This window comes from Sinohyriopsis cumingii, chromosome 19 (genome assembly GCF_028554795.1).
Source record: "Sinohyriopsis cumingii isolate HCF-2022 chromosome 19, ASM2855479v2, whole genome shotgun sequence".
Taxonomy (NCBI): Eukaryota; Metazoa; Mollusca; class Bivalvia; order Unionida; family Unionidae; genus Sinohyriopsis; species Sinohyriopsis cumingii.
This window is the reverse complement of record NC_142979.1, coordinates 65,410,474-65,431,161: the sequence shown is the minus strand read 5'-3', so window position 1 is coordinate 65,431,161 and position 20,688 is coordinate 65,410,474. Positions and strand designations below refer to the sequence as shown.

The following is a 20,688-nucleotide window of genomic DNA, read 5'->3' as shown; positions in this document are numbered from 1 at the left end:
CAACAATAATTACTATATATCTCGATTTAAGCAACTAGCAAACAGTAAAATGATACAAACTGGAAACTCACCCCCATCCCCCAATCTTATACCAATACTTACAACATTCTTGTAATACAAATTTGATCTCAAAACTTTGCTTAATACTTTTGTTTTGGAGGTTTCCTTAATATTATTTCACCTCTAATGCTACAATTCAAAGATTTTGATCATCATATTTAACTGTTGAATTTTTTAATTCTATCTCACTTTTGATGCTGAACAACTGAGTAACTAAAAGAAGGAAAGAAAGCTTCCACTACCACCACCAGCTATCTGTCAATTATTGTTTATGTAAAATTCCAAGGGAGGGCAATCCAACATTGTCACAGGCAACATATCAATTGTTTTGTAATGCCACCTTCAGTGCTTAGCTTTTCTGAGAAATACAATGTGTGCTAAACTTTTGGCTGACACCTAGGGCGTTTACATTATATAACATGCATAAATTTATTATAGCATCATTATTTTTCATCTATTTCCTAATAAAGTGGAAAAGTCTTCAAAAGAAACAAACTTTTACAGAAAACTTTGTTAATAAGTTAGCTTTGTTTAACTCAGTTCTGGTAATTTGTCAATTAGCAGGTAAATATTAAAAACTCATCTGCTAAAAAATCTACCCAGGGCAAATTTATTTGCAAATCCATTAGCAAGTGTTCATCATTTATGTCTTAATTAGTCTGACCTGTATACTTACAAAACATCACTTTTCATGATCTTCTTTCCTGCTTGCATCATTTCAGCTGCCTGTGATACAATGGGATCAAAGTTCATGCTAGCTACAGCAACCACTTCATTACCTCTGTAAAACATTATTTAAATTATAAACTAGAAATGTGTCCCTATAAAATGGCTGGCTGGCCTGCCAATATGATGTGTCCCTATAAAATGGCTGGCCTGCCAATATAATGTGTCCCAATAAAATGGATGGTCTGCCAATATAATATCTCCCTATAAAATGGATGGCCTGCCAATAAATGTGTACCAATAAATTGGATGAGCTGCCAATACAATGTATCCTTACAAAATGGATGGCCTACCAATATAACCTGTTCTTATAAAATAGATGGCCTGCTAATATAATGCTCATTCACTAATAATCAAACTGGTCCACAATCTTGGTGATACAAAAATGTTTACTAAGTTTTATCAAAACTGGATACGAAACACAGTCTCTAGCTCTAGAGAGTTAACATGCTCAGCCACAACGCAACATAATCTCATTAATATGCACAAATTTCAGTATATAACATAAGTTAATGATATCAGCTTATTTATGAAGTTGGAGCAAAATCCAATTAAAAGTTGGTCTCCATAGTGACGAGTTCAGTCAATCATATACATGTTACCTCATAAATATTTGCAGATCCTGCTTATTATCAAACTCGTCCAATATCTTGATGATACAATACTAGTTTGATCAAACTCATCCAACCCCTTGATGAAACATGACTTCTTTAATCAAACTCTGCCAACATTTTGATGAAACAGAAAGTTTGATCAAACTCATCCAACATCTTGATGATACAAGACTAGTTTGATGCAACTATTCAATTTGAGAAAATACATAATATGTTCTGACACCTAATCCATTTCATATAGTAGGTGAATCTTACTCTTAACTCTACAGTTTCAAATTTTGCTAAGGGTTAGATTTTTAAAGAAAAAGAATTTTTCCAAGTTTTCTCTGGTTATACTGGCTATTTTAAAAAAGACCTTGTATATCTTAGGTAATGTTAAAAGAACTTTTAAGTCCCTTAATGATGAATGATTGATGGGTGTACTTTGGGTTACAGAGTATACAGCTTGGCCTTACTTCCAATGTGCACCTATCATAAAACTGCTAGCTCTTCTTGGTCATTTTCACTTCCTGGACTTCAGAACAGAGACAAACTTTATTTTGCTTTTTATATATTTTATAATTCATTCATTCTGTCCAATGATTATATAAGCCTACATTCCAAGTTTGATAAAAACTGGTTTAGAAATATGGTCTCAAGAGTGGTAAGAAGTAATTAGTGACAGAAGGATGACAAATGATGGGACTTTGTACAGCAGATGCAGTGCCATACCATAAGCTTACTTGGCCTTGTCCAGGTGTTATTCTAAACAATATAATTATTAAACAACAAAATCAAAACTGGACCATGTCAGCACTGGCTACCATGACTAACACCAATGCTGAAAGACCACATAGGCAAAATAAATAATAACATTTAGATGTTTAATATAGGTAATGAAACAAAAAAAGAATTTAAAAAAAAATTTGGGTACCCAAAGGAATCTTACTTTGTGTAGAATGCCACAAACTTCTGGGCATTTAAGTCTCCATGGAGCACAACATCATCATATCCAGGACCATAACCTTTGAAAATAGAGTAATGATGTATTAACTCTTATTCACAAGAAAAAAATAACACTGAATCTCATCTGATGAGCTAGTTAATGCCCAATAACAAGCCCACCCACCATGTTATGGAAAAGTATAGCAAGCTTGAATTTAAGGAGGGTTTTCTTCAATATCAAGACCATCCACAAGTTTCAAAACATTTATTAGCTGAACTCCCCTGGAAGAAATATTGTAACTTCATGTTCCTCAAAAGATGGACATTGTTTTGCCTCTAAAACAGAAAAAAAAGTTGGCATGAAAAATTAATGGAACCCTAAATTATACCCATGCCTGTTGGGAAGTCAACCATTTGCTTAAATTTCACAGGCACAGTAATTACTGTAAATAATAATAATAATAATAATAATAAAATCCAAACTCTGTTCAATCTTAATTAAACAAAATGCAGTATATATGGTAGGGCACGGTTGTTGAAATCTATTATTAATCTGTTCATTCTGGTTCCTGTCGTGCAGATACTAAAAAAAGGTCACTATACTTTATTGGAAGTTTAATATAATAATTTTCTTACAAATGCTATTGCTTCTAGTCATAAAGGTCAATGTGTGCATGCAGCCTAAAGAGTGGTATGCCACCATACTAAAAGTCAATGTGACCTACTTGTCATGTTCCAGTGATCATTGAATATTGACAAATACAAAACTTTTTTCCAAATAAATATTTGCTGGCAAGCTTTGCAGTCTTCTGACAGCTCCAGTTCTTGCTGTGCTGTTTCACACATCATAAATCTTTTAAAAAAATATTTTGTTTTTCTACAAAGAAGATTTTCATTTGAGGTTATATATTTGACCCCAAACTGCTGAATCATGAGATGCAGCAATCTCTTTTTTGACAGGAATTAGAACTGTATTGTCACTAAAGGTCTGTTGCTTGCATAATGTTAGAATATTTAACATTTTGAAAAATGTATATTTTTACATAGCTAATGGTCCAAGCAATCCTGAATCACATAAAAATTTATGGGTTGACATTCACTTTGTTATACCATCTTAATTGAACGTCTATTGCTAAACAAGATCACTGCATAGAAAATTATGTGAAAATGTCCAATGTTACTAAATGTCCATAAAGTAATAACTAAATGTGCATTTAAACTTTTTTATATTTGCACAGATCGAAGATCACAGACTCCTTTTATCAAACATATAAAGAAATGTATTGGTTGGTGGGTGAATTTTTATCAGTATGACATAATTACTGAGATCACCTCAGTTTTCTAGAACGGAAAGACCATGTTGTCAATTTCTGACATGTTTTGAAATTTTCAACAGATTTCAAAAGTTTATTTAAAAAAATTATTTGACTTTAAATTTTCTTTACCAGGACTGTTACTGTCATATTTATAATTGCATAAGCAGCATTTCTTTTTCATGATTTGATAAAGACAAAGAAGTTACAACCATGTCATTTTGCATTCAGTCTCTCAGTCTAGATATAGGTTGGTCATTCAAGACTAGTTTTACAGTAAGTGTATAAAAAATTCTCTCTTGTATCCCTAAAGAATACATTTTAATATGTAAGACCTTTTTTCCAACAGAAATCTTGTTGCAACAAACAAACTGTATGAGCTTTGAATCAGTATAGTAAGGGAACACTGTACTTGTCTGTATATACTGAAATATGTACTATAAACAGCACTGACTTAAACCTGGATTTTGCATACCATATATACATGTTAGTAGGTGAACCATTGTATTGGTTGACCACCATGTTAAAATCTGCATAAATAAGACCATTTATAAAGTTTGGGGGTGGGGGAGGGTGGAAAATAGGTGACCATGTTAGAATCATATTTATAGATGTTCTTTTATTTCTAAAAAGCTACCTTTAGTGGATTAGGAGTCTAAATATTGTCTGAAAATTCTTTGACTCAGATTTGGCAAGAAATATCAGATTCAGTTATCTGAAACACTCAGTCATGAACTTCACTGACATACAAAACAGCGGAATTGAGTAAAACTGTTAGTATAGCCAGCTGTAAGCTCTTGATATTAGTAAGTTTAGCTTTAACATCGACCCCTACGTGATTCAGCAATTTTGAAAAAATCTGGACTTGTAAGTGGGTGTATATGGTACTGCACCAGTTAACCAGGGTCTGTGTTATACATTCAGTTTATGACTTTGATCAAACAGCATAAATGCATCATACAACAGCTAACCTTCTTTTCTCAAAACTTTCAAGCACCAGGACCAATTCCTTTGAAAGGCTGTAACTTTAATTATAACAGAGTTGGAAAAAGGCACTTTCAGTGTTCTCTGGATTTGGGTTCCTCACCTTTACTTGACAAATTTTAATATTATAGATGGACACCATAGCTCATAAATGGTTTTGGGGTTTTGAGCTTTAGTTTTGCGATGATCAAGTTTTGAGAACATGAAGTGTAATCTGGGTTTATGTAGGTTAGAGCTAGGTTTACACGCAGGTACATACAAGTTTTCTCCTTTTAGAAGTATGAAATTAGCATAAGGCACCAACCTGTATATCTTACACTCTTCCCGTACATCACAGTCCAAAAGAATGGGACACTTTTTATTCCATGTTTCTTTCCCACAATACTGAGGGCAGCATTTCTTCCTGAAGGAGGATACAAGAGATATATACAGAAAAATGTATTATAATTAACCTCTAATGGCTGCAAAAATTATTTTGCTGTATCTAGTATCTGTCATATACAACAAAACCATATTATGATTTCAAAGCATTTATTGCACTTTACTAAACAGCATACAGCAGGTAATTTTGATAGGTGTAAACTTGTCGATTTCGTTTTTTATTATTTTAGCAAATGTAGATCATGTGAAGCTATAATAATTAGGGCCAATAAATTTTAACAGAAGATAATTATTGTCATCTTGCCCTGAGATGACTATATCACTATAATTTCTTCCTTGTTAAAAATTCTGTCTAAATGGTATGGGAATTAAATGTCATATCATTGTTTATGTTCCTCAGTTTTACTGTGGCAATTTGTTGTGGATAGATGATCAGAAACAGATATTTATAAGGTACAAAATTTGTGACCAGAGATTTTCTTATTTGAGCCTGCCTTTTATTTAGCTAGAAAAAAACCCCACTTTAATATGGAGCTTAATCTGAAAGACTTTTTCATTAACCTTAAATTAGCATATGGACTGGCATACAAATGGACAGACAGGCACAAAGATGTCAAAGTGATTACTGTTGGAAGCTTTTGGCAAGGGGGAGGGGAGTTTTTTTTTAAATTTAAAGTGTTGAATAGATCATTGTATATTTAGATTTATACTACACTATTCAGTTATGTAATAAATTGCACAGTTGATGAATGGGAATTTTAGATTCTCTCCCATAGCCAATACTATTTGATGATATGGCTAATAACAATAATGCAGTATGGTACACATTATTTAACTATAAGACATTTTGATAACAAGAAATAATGCATGAAAAGGAGGTAAAATATATCAGTCAAAAACAAACCAGCAAAAAATTTTATTCTCCATCCAAACATTTTTAACTTGTGTGGAAAACTCAGTAATGGTTTAGACCGGGTTCATATCCATACAGATATAAAGTGAGATAAGTGATTACTGACCATGTGCATGTGCCATCTGCCAATGCTGGATGTTGACATCCTTTCCTCCAACAGTGAAGAGTGGAAATTCCACAATGTCTCCAGCAGCAAAGATGTCTGGCTGGTCTGTCTGCATAAACTAGTAAAGGAAAACAAATTTACATGTTAGTTTGAAGTATAGAGTTACTATGTTTTTATAATACTGTATTGGAAAATTACTTTGACTTGGACAAGATTCATTGAATGGTAAATATGTCTCAAATGTTAGATTCTTTGTTCTTAAAGCATGCAATACCATCTTAGTTCTATATATAATAATTACATTGCTGATCATGGCAATGGATATGACCTAATATGCATACCAAAACACTAAAACGGAATTGGTACCAAAAGTAAATTTATTTCATCATGTTTTCATTGTTTTTAAAAATTATTCTAAAAGTCAAGAACATTTCTGATGAAACTTAGCACACAAATTGAAAAAAAAGTTCTTTAATAATAAAATGCATTTTCACTGCTTACATTTTCACTGCTTTCTTGTCAGCATATGTTTAAGAAAAATCCGTGGTTGTTGATTATGGTAACAACAGTGAATCTTGCCTTTCACAACATATTTATCATTACCTTTTACTAAAGTTGTTTTATTACAAATGCTAGGGCAGTACAAACAGTTAGCCTGTGACCCAGACTAGTTCATTTTTCTGTCAGACAAGTGTTATTATGAATGCCAGGATATTACAAACAGGACTAGTTCATTTTTCTGTCAGACAAGTGTACTATGAATGCCATGGCTGTACAAACTGGATAGCATGCTACCCAGGATTAGTTCATTTTTCTGTCAGAGAGTTTAGTTGTAAGCAAATGCAATTTGTCAAAAATGAAAAATCCAAATTTCATTCATAAGATTTATTTGCCACATTCTGGCTAGTATTGTCCTTACTTGAATTAGCATTTTCCCTCTTAACCATATTATATGCAGTCCAGAACAGACTCAAAGCATGTGCAAATAATGGCATGCTGAAAACATCAGCAAAGGACAAATTCAGAGACAAAAAATGTCTTTGCTGATTGAGATCGGAATAAAATTGTTGTAATCAGGTAATTACTGACATGTGTCAAGAATTACTAGAAAATTAAGAAAGTTAAAAAAACAAAAAAAATGGGACAAGGAAAAAATTGGAGAGTACAAGTCACTTTTTCCAGAGTTACATATTAAGGATGTATGGCCCAAAAAAATAATTGAGTATAGCCATGAATGTTGAAAGTTTTAGTAATCTTCTACCTGATTAACTGGTATAAATCCTCTGTCTGTCATCTTTATTCCTGAATCTTTCAGGAATTCTGTGGCAGGGACAACACCTGATGAAAAGAAAAAGGTTCTTCATTGACTTTATCAAACAGCGTGCAAAGCAAATGGGACAATTCAAATTTTAATTAAATTACTTTATCAAACAGTGTGAAAGCAAACAGGTCCATTCAAATTTTAATTATATTACTTTATCAAACAGTGTGCAAAGCAAATGGGACAATTAAAATTTTAATTATATTACTTTATCAAACAGTGTGAAAGCAAACAGGTCCATTCAAATTTTAATTATATTACTTTATCAAACAGTGTGCAAAGCAAATGGGTCCATTCAAATTTTAATTATATTACTTTATCAAACAGTGTGAAAGCAAACAGGTTCATTCAAATTTTAATTATATTACTTTATTAAACAGTGTGAAAGCAAACAGGTCCATTCAAATTTTAATTATATTACTTTATCAAACAGTGTGCAAAGCAAATGGGTCCATTCAAATTTTAATTATATTACTTTATCAAACAGTGTGAAAGCAAACAGGTTCATTCAAATTTTAATTATATTACTTTATCAAACAGTGTGAAAGCAAACAGGTTCATTCAAATTTTAATTATATTACTTTATCAAACAGTGTGCAAAGCAAATGGGTCCATTCAAATTTTATGTTACTTTATCAAACATTGTGAAAGCAAACAGGTTCATTCAAATTTTAATTATATTACTTTATTAAACAGTGTGAAAGCAAACAGGTTCATTCAAATTTTAATTATATTACTTTATCATACAGTGTGCAAAGCAAACAGGTCCATTCAAATTTTAATTATATTACTTTATCAAACAGTGCGCAAAGCAAATGGGTCTATTAAAATTTCAATTAATTTACCTTAGATTTGTAGCTATTTGAAACAAACTGTAGAATTCTTCAAATTGTCCCTTGTGAAAATTGCTTGTTTTGGGCTGACATGCAAGAATGTTCTTAATCCAAGTTTTGAATGAAGTTGGTTCGATGAAATTTTGAGAAGATGGATTAATGGATGGGATGGGATTGGATTGGATTGGATGGATGGATGGGTGAATGGATGGATGCATGTTTTGGAATCCTGTGTAAAATCATTTAAATAAAACAGATTTAAAAAATTTAACCAAGACTTTATGTTCAAGACATTCTTATCAGAAGAAACATCATTACTGAGTTCATCCCAGGTATAAAAAAAATCTGCATTAGCTGCTTTTTATCACATGCAGTAGCGCATACTGAAACTATTCTACATCACTGAGCCTTCAAGGAAGTTTGGATAACACACTACAAACACACATCCAAAAAATAAGCTCGCAAGGCCTTGTAGCAAGGCAAGTTAATAAACTGTCAGGTCATAAAAATAAGAAAAATTCCGAAGTGTTCAAGTTATAAGTGAGTATACAATGTAGCAGCTTTAAAACATTCAGCATCAGGATTCATTATCTAAATCTACAATTATGCAACCATAATGCAGAATACCCCTCAAATAAGGTTGTACAGTGTGAACCTGGTATAGCATGCTCCATTATAACAAAAAATTTGGATATAACATGATTGTGGCATGGCTCACAAAATTTCATATGCAAGTGTTTTTCTTGTAAGTGAACAAATATATTTTCTTCTTACAAAGTATAAAAAATGACGTAAAATGTTTACGATCATTTTGGGGAAGAGATAATGTATGAAAACTAATGATATGATCATGGTATGACTCTTTACAATTTTGTATACATTTTTCTCATAAGTGAAAAAATATTTTTTAATTTTTAAAAGAATGAAAAAAAAACATGCATAGAGTGTATTCAGAGATCGCACTGGGCTTCACCAATGTCGCAATTTGCTATTTGTTTTCCTTATTGATGACAAAATATACCATCTGGCAATTTTATTTGGACAAGATTGTTGGCTGTTTAAACTTGTATATTCAATCTTGGGTTTGGAAGAGAGAAATTCAAATGTATCATGAAAGGAAGCCACAAATGTGGATATAAAAGGCACTGGAATCTATTGTTAGATAAACAAATCCTTTCTTCATTTTTACAAACTATCTTAACAGTGTATTGTTATATCATAATCCACTTATGCTGAAATCTGGCCTGAGTACCATATGGTGTGATACACTCAAAAAGTCATGCTGAAATCTGGCCTGAGTAACTGTATGGTGTGATACACTCAAAAAGTCATGCTGAAATCTGGCCTGAGTAACTGTATGGTGTGATACACTCAAAAAGTCATGCTGAAATCTGGCCTGATCAGTAACTGTATGGTGTGATACACTCAAAAAGTCATGCTGAAATCTGGCCTAAGTAACTGTATGGTGTGATACACTCAAAAGGTCATGCTGAAATCTGGCCTGAGTAACTGTATGGTGTGATACACTCAAAAAGTCATGCTAATGGACCAGCTTTAATCAACCAACTTTTGAAAGCAGGAACAGGAATGACTACAATCGACCAAACAATAGCTATTTTTTTTAAAAATGCACCCCGAAAAAATAGAAAACTGATTACCTTTGAAGCACCAATCATTCTGTTTAAATGCTAAGCAAATCAAAATGAAATGTCAGTCTCAATGTCTAAAATTATTTCATGTTGCTGCCATAATAACAAACATGCATTTATTTTATCCTCCAAAGCTGTTCTTTAGTGGTGACTTCATTAACACATGCACCCTTCATCAAAGCAAGCCAACAACAATCTTCAATAAAAATAAAGTACCTTTCATCAAAGGAAGTGAGCACAAAACTTAAATGCAATGGAATCTGATGGATTGTTGCATTTTCCAAAGTGACAGGAAGATGTTTATTGTGCTGTGAAAGTTTCCTTTTTGCGGGAAAAATGTTTATGTTTACAGTCACTACCAACAGCAGCATAAAACACAATTTAATTTTCCAATCTTTTGAAACCATACATATCTGACCATCAACTTTTTAATTTGTTCAAATGTTTTCGTTTCCTTATGAATAGCCTCATCCCCTCTGTAGCCATGGCAAGATGATAGCTGTCTCCGGCTGACCAAAATCTAGGCCATGTACATATAGAATGTAAACAACTATACAACTATAATGGCGTCTACTGGTGACAATACCATAGTGAATTGTTAGTGACGTGTTTGCTGGCAATGGGATATAGATCAAACGAGGGCCACCATTTTTTATATGTGCTATTTGTGTTTTCTAACATGATGTGACTGATTCATAAAGTTTATAACATGTGATCTATACCTGAATTCGTGGATTTTTCATATACATATACAGTACTAAATGCATTATGGAATGTATTATGCAAATGTAAGTTGTTAATATAATGGTATAAGTGCATTTTACACTAGTTTTGTATTCATTTAATCAAAAGAACATATTTTTGTGCCCTCTTCTATTACCCCCATCCCCAGCCATCTTTTTTGGTACATGCTAGCTGACTTGGTTAGTTATAACATGGTTCAGTCTATAACAGAATCATGTTCTATGGACCCCAGCCACCTTGTTATAGTGGGGTCACACTGTAATGTTATGATACTAGAGTTTGGAGAAGAATATATATATATATATATATATATATATATATATATATATATATATATATATATATAGACACACACACACACACACACACACACAATTGCATAATGATATTCAATCAACAACCATATTTTTAACCACAAGTAATATTTAATTTACATAAGATTATAAAAGTGTAAATAGGATATTACGTAATTATCTTTAATTATTTTAAAGTTTTGGAATTTCTATACCATGAAAGTCTTAAACGAAACAGTTATATTATGACTAAAACTCATTTACATAGCACAGATGAGAAGGCATTAGAGGGTACTGGAGAAAATAAAAATAAAAATATAGGAAATTGCTGAAACTCCAAACTATTAACGAACTTTGGAAGATATGTGGCATAAATATGACTTCTTTGTGAACTTGTCCACTGACCTTTTTAATCCAAAAATTAATTGATGCCTTCCTTGTCTCAAATGCAAGCCATCAACAAAATATGGTCATGGTAAAAGATGCAGAAATCAAGTTATGTTGTAGAAACAATTTTTCTTCTTGTGGTTAGAATTATACCATCAGATCAGCCTGTGTTAGCTATGATGGTCAAAGAACTATACTTCAATATGCCTCAACACTTAATAACCTACTTGTGTTGGTGTGTCTTAAGACATGAAACCATAAAACTTGGTGACTTGGACCTTCGAGCTGTTGAACACAAAGATAAATGATTTTTGTGTGTCACAACTGCAAGCTATCAACAAAGTTTGGATATGGTTTGTGGCATAGAACTTAAATTATTTTGTGGAATTTGTTTTTCTTCTTGGGGTCCCTCTGACTTGACCTTTTAACCCCCAAAATCAAATATTTTCCTTGTATCATTTGCAAGCCAACTGTCAAGTGTTGTCAATATATCTGGTACAGAACTGTAGCTATGCTGAATTGATTTGTTTTCCTTCAATCACTTCCTATAACCCTGGCCTTTGACCGTGTAACACCAAATATACAGGTGTCTTCGTCTCGATTGTAAGCCAACCAAAAAGTCTGCTCTATATAAGTCATAAAGAACTAAGGATATCCTGCAGAACTATTTAGGTTTTAAGTGTCACTGTGACAATGACCTTACACCTTGGGACACATCTGCTCCTCTTTATGGCAGAGAAATAAAATATATATATATAAAAATAATAATAATAACAATTACAATAATGATGATTTTGTATAGTGCCTAATCTTTAGAAGCTCTAAGCGCTTTACAACATTAGACAACACCTATAAGATAAAACACATATATGATCATATGATTACAAAAACAAACACCATGAAATTAGAAAACAAAAAACATGCTGAGAATATTTAAGGTAGGAAACATTATCAGGTCTTTAAGTTTGTTCTTGCAGTCGAAATAAGTGAGTTTTGAGAGCACTCTTAAATGGGATCACTGTGTCTTTGTGTCTCAGTGGGCAATTCATTTCACATTGCTGGGCCCTGGTATGCAAAAGAATGCTGTCCATATGACTTTGTTTTCATAGTGGGAATAATGAGTATACGATTGTCAGAAGAGGAGCGTAAGTATCTTGTTGGTGTGTACACATGGGTGAGGTTGGATAGGTATGTTGAACTAGAGTCCGTCAATGAAACGTAGCACAGAGAACAAATTTTGTGTTTGATTCTGGATTGAATGGATAGCCAGTGTAGGGCACAGAGCAGCGGGGAGATGTGCTCTGATCGTGGTACTCTAAGTATGATCTGAGCAGCTGTGTTTTGAACTTTCTGAAGTAGATATTGAGATGAACCAGACAGTATTGAGTTACAATAGTCCAGTCTTGAAAGTTCTAATGAACACACAAGTGTTTTAGTCTCAGCTCAAGATATGCAGCCTTGCATATGTTCATGACATGTTGGTGCAGTGTGAGAGTACTGTCCAAAGTAACACCTAGGTTTCGTACTGATTGTGTGAATTTAACGTTGGTGTTGCTGATATTTATTGTTTGAGGTAAAGGATGTGAATGAGAAAGTCTTTGTGTTGTGATCAGAATGGCCTCAGTTTTATCATCATTCATCTGCAGCTTGTTACATGTCATCCATGATTTCACATCAGAAATGCACCTCTCTACACCTTGAATGGTAGCATTAACTTAGTTGGGTGGCTAGATTTGTATATTTGCATGTCATCAGTGTACAATTGGTGAGACACTGGATGATAGAATGAAGAGAACAGGTCCAAGAACAGACCCCTGTGGAACACCACAACATAGATCAACTGGGCTGGAGTGTATTCTATTTGCAGACACAATTTGTGTCCTGTTGACCAAGTAGGACTTGAACCACAGTAAGGCTGAATCATGAATGCCAAATACATGCTGGAGACGGTGAAGTAATATATCATGGTCTATTGTGTCAAATGCTGCAGACAAATCAAGGAGGGTGAGGACTGTAATCTTTCTGCTATCCAAAGCAGAGAGAATGTCATTAACTACTTTTAGAAGAGTAGTTTCAGTACTGTGGCAAGGGCGATATGCAGATTGTACATTGCTAAAAAGACTGTTTGAATTCAGATGAGATACAAGCTGGGATAGAACAACCTTTTCTAAGATTTTTTATATGAATGGGAGATTACTAACTGGGAGGTAGTTCTTTAAATCATTATGGTCTAGTGTTGGTTTCTTCAGCAGAGGCTTTACAATGGCAGTTTTGAAAAATGACGGGAATTTCCTGGATGAGAGAGAGGTATTAATAACATCAGTTAGTGATGGCAATACTGGATCTAGCACTCAAGCAGCAGTGATGTTGGAATTGGATCAAGTTCACATGACTTTGGTGCACTCTTCGTCAGGACTGTACGTACAAAATCCATAGAGACAGGTTCAAATGCTGCTAATGGTTGCCGCTCAAATTCTGTATCCCAACTGTATGGTGACGACGAGTCATTTGAAATTGTGTAAAGCTTATCTCTAATGGTTTGTACTTTGTCACGGAAGAAATTTGCAAACATGTCCAGAAGGTCGACTGGAGAGAAGGTAGTTAGAAGTGGTGTAGATTTGTTCCTTGACATTAGCTTGTTAGTAATCTCGAAGAGCTCTTTGCAGCTGGAACTTTCCATGATCTTAGTAGTGTAGTGGGCTGATTTTGTTGCATGGACTATATTTGTGACATTCTTCTTAGCAGCTTTATTGATTTGCTTATGAATAGTGAGTCTGGTGGAAAGCCAAAGTCTCTCAGCTTTATGGCGGTCTCTTTTAGCAGTGCGAAGCTGGTCCCTAACACTGCTATACCATGGAGAACACTTTTGAATTGATACTCTGCACTTGGTGGCTGGGGCATGTTTGTCGAGCAATGAACGCAGGCAGTTATCGAGTTGTTCTGCTGTAGGAGGTAAGCAAGTTGTTAGGTTTGCTTGGATGTCATGCATTAGTTTGGTTCTATTTATCATACAGAGGTTTCTTTTAGTAGCAGATAAAGGTGGAGGGTTAGGGACTGATACGTCAAGATGGCATATAATGCAGAGGTGATCTGATGCAAGTTCATGGGATACCAGGGAGGACCGTAGAATGTTATCATCAGGTCTATGAAGAATCCAGTCTAAAATGTTACAATGTTTATGGGTGGGTTGGTTAACTGACTGTTTGAGGTTGAAAACATTAATGGAATCTATGAGTTTTGATGTGTTTGGGTTTCCGGGACAGTCAAAGTGAAAGCTGAAATCTCCAAGAATAATCAGGTTGCCACCTATCGAATTTCCATACTCCAGGAGATTCGGAAACTGCTCCAAAAAGAGAGATTCAGTCAGCTTGTTTTTTTCTACTAGGAGGAGGGTGGTATAGGCAGAAAAAATGGACTGACCTTTGCTCCAGTGTGAGTGTGGTTTGGACTAATTCAAACGATGTGTGGTCGAAATTGAATGTTGTGGTGTGGTTAAGATGTTTGATCATGGAGTTCTTTGTGATGACAGCAATTCCACCTCTGCGAGAGTTACGGGGGAAGGACTTGATGAGTAACCAATGGGTGTTAGATCCGCACACTTGGGCTCATCGCCTGATGTTTTTAGCCATGTTTCTGTCAGGAAAAAGACGTCAATATTCTGATATTTCTTTTTTCGCTTCTGTTTACATTTAGGTAATGATGAATGTAGCCCTAGTTCATTTAGTCTAGAGCACAGTGTAGTGTGGAGAGCTAAGGAGTGGTCATTTAAAGCAATTAATGAGGGTCCATCATAGCATAAATGGGTTGACTGGCGAGTATTATGTGATGGCGGTTTGTTCAAAAGTTTTAGTGGTGGAGCAAGACAGGTGAGAAAAAGTCTAATTGTTCTCATTTCCAAAACAAGGAGATGAAGAAACACATACGAACTGAACAGCCAATACATAATGAACACAACAACGTAGACGAAGACAGGCAACAAGCAAAAATATCATGAAAACGGCACAAGAAAATGGAACAGCTGCTTCAAGCTGGTTAAGCGATAGTGGCCATCTTGTTACCATTCAAGATATACATATTGAAAACAAAATCTTTATTTTTTTTATTACAAATAAATCAGGTACACACACACATACACCCACCCACCCTGCATCCAACTGAAGAATGTGAGTCTCGGATTCGGACAATGTGGGTACGTGAGAAAGCTTGCCAGTAGCTTCTCGTGGGTCGGTGATTCTTTCTGGGGTTTTCCCGGGTTCTTCCTCCACCATTAATACTGGCCGCCATGTATAGCCTATCGTGTGCTGAAAAATGGCGTTAAACCCTACAACAATAACAACAACAACTAAAGAATGTATGACAGCATTATGAACAAAATTTTAAATATGAATAAATACACCAATCCCTCGATAATGATAACTCACTCCCTGATGACTTGTGAACCTGCTTGTAACGTAGGGTCAGTCGCGGATTCCATTTTTTTAAAATTCCATTTGCTGAACATGAAGAAAATCGTGATCAAAACTGGTAACTGAATTTTGATCAATCGCTCATTTTATCATCAAAAACGGCTGATATAACCTGGAAATTAGAATCAACATTATGAAATTATCTTTTAATATTAATATGATTTTGTTAAAATTTCTTTCCAAACAACATTCTTGGCACACCATAAATAACCATGTGCAACAAAATTTCGATAATGAAAATGTCACTAATACTTGCTTGAGCAGCACTATAATAAATAAATACCAATTAAATAAGTTTTTTGTCAAGGGAAATGCATGTTTTAGTTAAATCTTTTAGTTCAGTTTAAGAGTTCAGTTTAAGTGTAATGATCATAATAAAATGTGTCCTGTTGTATTCAAATGTGAAATATGTCAATCTACCATAACAGCTATTCTGTAAGCATTTCTGTGAGAACCTAATTAAGTGCCAACTGTGTTTTGATACCTAATTTGTGTAAGTATTTGTTGTATTGTTGCACTCAATTTTAAACTAACCTCCTTCTATTATCATGTTAATTAGACATTCATATCAAATAAAGGGGGTGGAGTAAATGAAGAGTTAAAAGGCATGCAAATCCCACTTGTGTAAGAGCTAGTGGCCTTGGTCAAGTGTCTGATCAATTCATTTTAAGTGATCAATTGAACACTGATGTAGTTTTTTTGGGGTGAATGTAATCTAATTAAACTAGCTTAAATTAGCATACTCATTCACAAATGTAGTTAATTTGTAATTATTCAATTGGCATTTGGAGATTTCCTCATGGATGAGAAGTTTCACTATTACTTGCAATGAAATCATGGCATCAATATTTTACTAATAGAACAATACAAAAAACTGATTGTCAACAATGATGGCTGTTTCACGATCTAAATGTTCCTTTTTAAAAAAAAGAAAGGATTCTTGTTTGATTGCAAATTTGAATAAATAACTAGTCTGGTTCCCTACTTAGTACTGCATTGCATACCACCATAGCAGAGAGCAGAACCAGACTACTAAACAACAACATAAAGCAGTGATGTAATACACAGTGTTTTTGCATACATGTGACAGTTGTTGAAACCAGTTAGAATTATGTTATTGATCTTTCAGGGTTGGGCATCTTGAAAATAAAGATCATTTTAACATAAAAACAAATAACTTAGCTAGAAAAAGTGCTTTATTGAAAATTATTCCCAACGAGATTTTAAAATGAGTATTCAGTTATTAAACAGATCAGTTCCACCCCCTTTCATGGTTTTCTCGATGTCAAACAATGATGGCATCATTTCATATTGTTATGGAAGTCCCTCAATATATTGCGACCTCGCTTATAGTGCAGTCTATGTTTTTGGACCCCCATGTGGGTGAGTTATCAAGGGAGTGGTGTAATATTATCATGCAGGTCAGAGAATTTTGATTCATACTCTATGGAGATTTGAATCTGTATCTGAGGGGTTATGGCACTCATTGCCTTGCCTGTAAGCACCAACCCCTATGCAATCTTAACCATGCACACATCAACAAAAAATGATGCTATAAAGTTGTTAATATAGGCATTTATGCATAGCAGACACGTCCATATATTCACTCAGTCATTAATTCTCATCTAAGTACACAGTCACTCCAGATTCCCACAACAGATACTAAGGTATAGCGAGGTTTTCTCGCAGCCACACGCACACAAATATAATTGGTAAAACTGAAAGCTGATAGTCAAGCAATAAATCACACTATATCTTACCAACACCCAGTATACACACATCTGCTGGAAGTTTAGTACCATTAGACAAGACAGCCTCTGAAACAAGGCCATTTTTTCCTAAAAACTCCTTAATACCCGACTCAAAGTGAAACTTCACCCCCTTTTCCTCATGCATCTAAAATGAGAAAACTGTGTTCTGTAAATATAATAATAGTCACTATCAAATAGAAGACAAGAATACTTGAAAAAACTAGTAAATGCCTAGATACTGAATTGAAATATTTAGTTTTGACTGCAAATGGCAAGAAATGGAATCCTAATGTACTTATGATTAGCAGTAGTAGTAATAAAATGTTGTAACAGTAATACCAGTAGTATCAGTGCTCTCATAACACTATGCTGCAAGGTTACTTGCATGAATAAAATATTTTGAGATAAATTATCATTAATTGCATCATTTTTGACTTTCCATAACATGCAATTGTATTATTTTGATGGATATTAATATGCCATGCATAAATCTGACAATAAACTGACATACAATTTCAGTACTTGAATGGGTAATGACATTTTTAAATTAAAGAACATGGAATTTCTAAACATGACAGCCAGTTACAAATATTTCCATTGTTTTGATGATGGTCAACTGCATTATTTTTACATTCACTGACATGCAGTGACAGTATCTGAAAAGACAGGAATATGCAGTCACCATCATCTTTGGCAGTTGATAACATACAAATAGACGTGTCAAAATTCTGAAGGTCAGTGAATTACACTTTACGAGTTAGTTAACTTTACTGTCTAGTTTTTGGTACACACAAAGAATGATTTAATTTATATGCAAAAAATTCATGCAAAATATGAAATGCTATTGAAAGTGGATAATTGACTGTTGGAAAAAAAACAAAACTACAAGCAAACACACAAAAAAACCCACAAAAAATAACAAATTTCAAGCACAGATTTTGACATTGATGATAACAATGAAACAGAAAATGTAAATGTTAGTACAAATAAGCAAGCTGCAAAACTGATATTAAGAGCAAGAATAAAAACATTGATCTTGGCTAATAAAACACAAAAGGGACAATCTGCAGGAAGTGTTTTACAGTGGGTAATCTCTATAATTGTAAAGTCAAATATTGGTCACTTTTGTAAAAATAACCCATAAATCTGAAATAATTTCAAAATAGCAGTGTACTACTTTTGCCAAAGTTAACAAAAAGGAAGGATGAATGGAGGGACAGTTTGGAAAAATGGTTCATAATTATGCACTTATTCTTGTTTACATTCATGTTTCAAGTAATATGCTTAAGATAATATAAACAAAAACATTTAATGAATTTCAATGACTTTTATGATTTATATCCAGACATGCTAAAGTTTTGTTCAATCAGCCACTAAGAGTTCTACAGTTTTACTAATTGTTTGGTGCCTAAAGCAGGTGAAATAACCAAAATCAAAATAAAAAAGAAACTTTCATATAAATATTGTACCTTTTCTTATGACTTTCACCTCGTGTTCAATCAAATTACCTTTCTCAACATGCTACCTATTTCTTGTCCAAAAACATTCTCTAATGGTACAGTCCCTCGTGCAATCACATCAACAGACTGGGCCTTCCCTGACATATAAGCTGCCACTTCAAGTCCTAAGAATATTACTGGAGAATTTAGCATACTTAGAAAAGAAGAATGAACCAAATGAAAACTAGACTCCCATCATACGCGTTAGTGTGTGATAGGGAAATCCCTCTCTAAGGACAGAAACTGTAGGCAGGAGCACAACTATGCAGAGTTCCTTCCAACAAATTCTGATCCTGATCATAGGGTTTCATTGTCCCATTTCAACATGTATAATTATTTATTTTCTCTCATTTCTCACTAGGAAATACTGTTGGAGTGAAATGATAATGTTGCTTTAGAAATGCAAAGTATTTCCTCAAAGTTATAACATCATTAGAAGAAAAAAAATGTTTTGTTTATAACAAAAGAATTCATTTTGCTGCAAACAAGACTACTGCTTAAAGGCCAGCCAAAATCTCCTTAATAGAACCACAATAAATACAGCAGGCATTCATGACTATATCAGCTCAACAACATCAGTTACTGTAAGTGTCACAGACTGCATTCATGTTGAATTACACAGACATAGGAATGAGAGAATACACGCTTCTACAATCAAACTCAGATGCAATTAAACTTCTGATATCTGATGGGTCTATTATTTGACATTAGCCAATCAAATTTCTGAATTCTAAATCTGATTTTGAGTATGACAAAGATATTTTAGCCTGGCCTGGAGATCTAGATCTGAGACTGAGTTTCCATTTACAGCCAATCAAAAACAATTTTTCAGATGTAAAGTATCTTTTGATATTGCTGAAATAAAATCTTAAGTTAAAAGTTGAATGATCTTTAGACCTGGTAAAAGTCCAGTCCCTTTGATATGAAGCAAATACCTCCCATTAAAAATGTTAGAGCAAATGTTTAATTACTGCATAAGCTCATTCAAATTTAAGTCATCAATGGATTTTCTTTTTGTACACAAGTAAAGGACATTCCCTTTTCCAGGATCTATAATTTGACACAAAAAAACATGAGACAAAAACTGGAAATCTCCCTGAAGGTGCTAACAGATTTGATTAATTACTGTATGCATTTTGGAAAATCTCTTGGAAATGAATTTAAAAAATCTCTGAAGGCTGTTCTATATGTATGACATGATCTTATGTGCAGTACCTGCCCTTATAAATGCTGAGCATATTTTAGCCTTGTAGAAAGAAGTGCAAAGATGGAAATGCTGCTAAACTTAATGGTCCCTTTTGCTCTTCATTATTGGTTGGTATTTAAAACAAGTTATTCAAGTTTTGTAACGCAGAAGTACTTTTATTTTTTTTAAACAAAACTTTTACTGTTGAATTGTTATGGAAGTAAGGCTGAAAGTTTAGACAGGATTCAGTGACTTGTTTTAAGATATGGTTTAAACTGTGAAATATCTGTAAACCAGTCTATATTTCTGCCATTGCAGAGCCACTTATATTTAAAAACTCATTTGAAAAATCTAAGTACCTCTAGAAGGGAAACTTAAACAACCTTTGATTAAATACCCAGTGGGTCTCAAAGACTGGTCATATTTTTTGCTATTGTTCAGTGCTTATTAAATTTCATATGTATGTACATAATTACATTGGCAACAATGGTGGAAACTTCAACATCATTGCAATCATTATAAAAATGCAATTGTTGGA

At 33.7% G+C, this 20,688-nt stretch overlaps 1 protein-coding gene across 1 annotated transcript in view; it reads right to left on the bottom strand.

Annotated features, from left to right (window-relative positions):
- LOC149775865 (apoptosis-inducing factor 3-like) overlaps positions 1–20,688 on the bottom strand; it is a 94,096-nt gene that overhangs the window by 2,870 nt on the left and 70,538 nt on the right. The window contains exons 12-17 of the mRNA XM_089944488.1: positions 17,475–17,610; positions 7,283–7,359; positions 6,022–6,139; positions 4,926–5,024; positions 2,329–2,404; positions 737–841 (exon numbers count right to left, since the gene is read on the bottom strand). Coding sequence (XP_089800614.1) covers positions 737–841; positions 2,329–2,404; positions 4,926–5,024; positions 6,022–6,139; positions 7,283–7,359; positions 17,475–17,610 — 611 coding nt within the window. The remainder of the gene's footprint in view (positions 1–736; positions 842–2,328; positions 2,405–4,925; positions 5,025–6,021; positions 6,140–7,282; positions 7,360–17,474; positions 17,611–20,688) is intronic.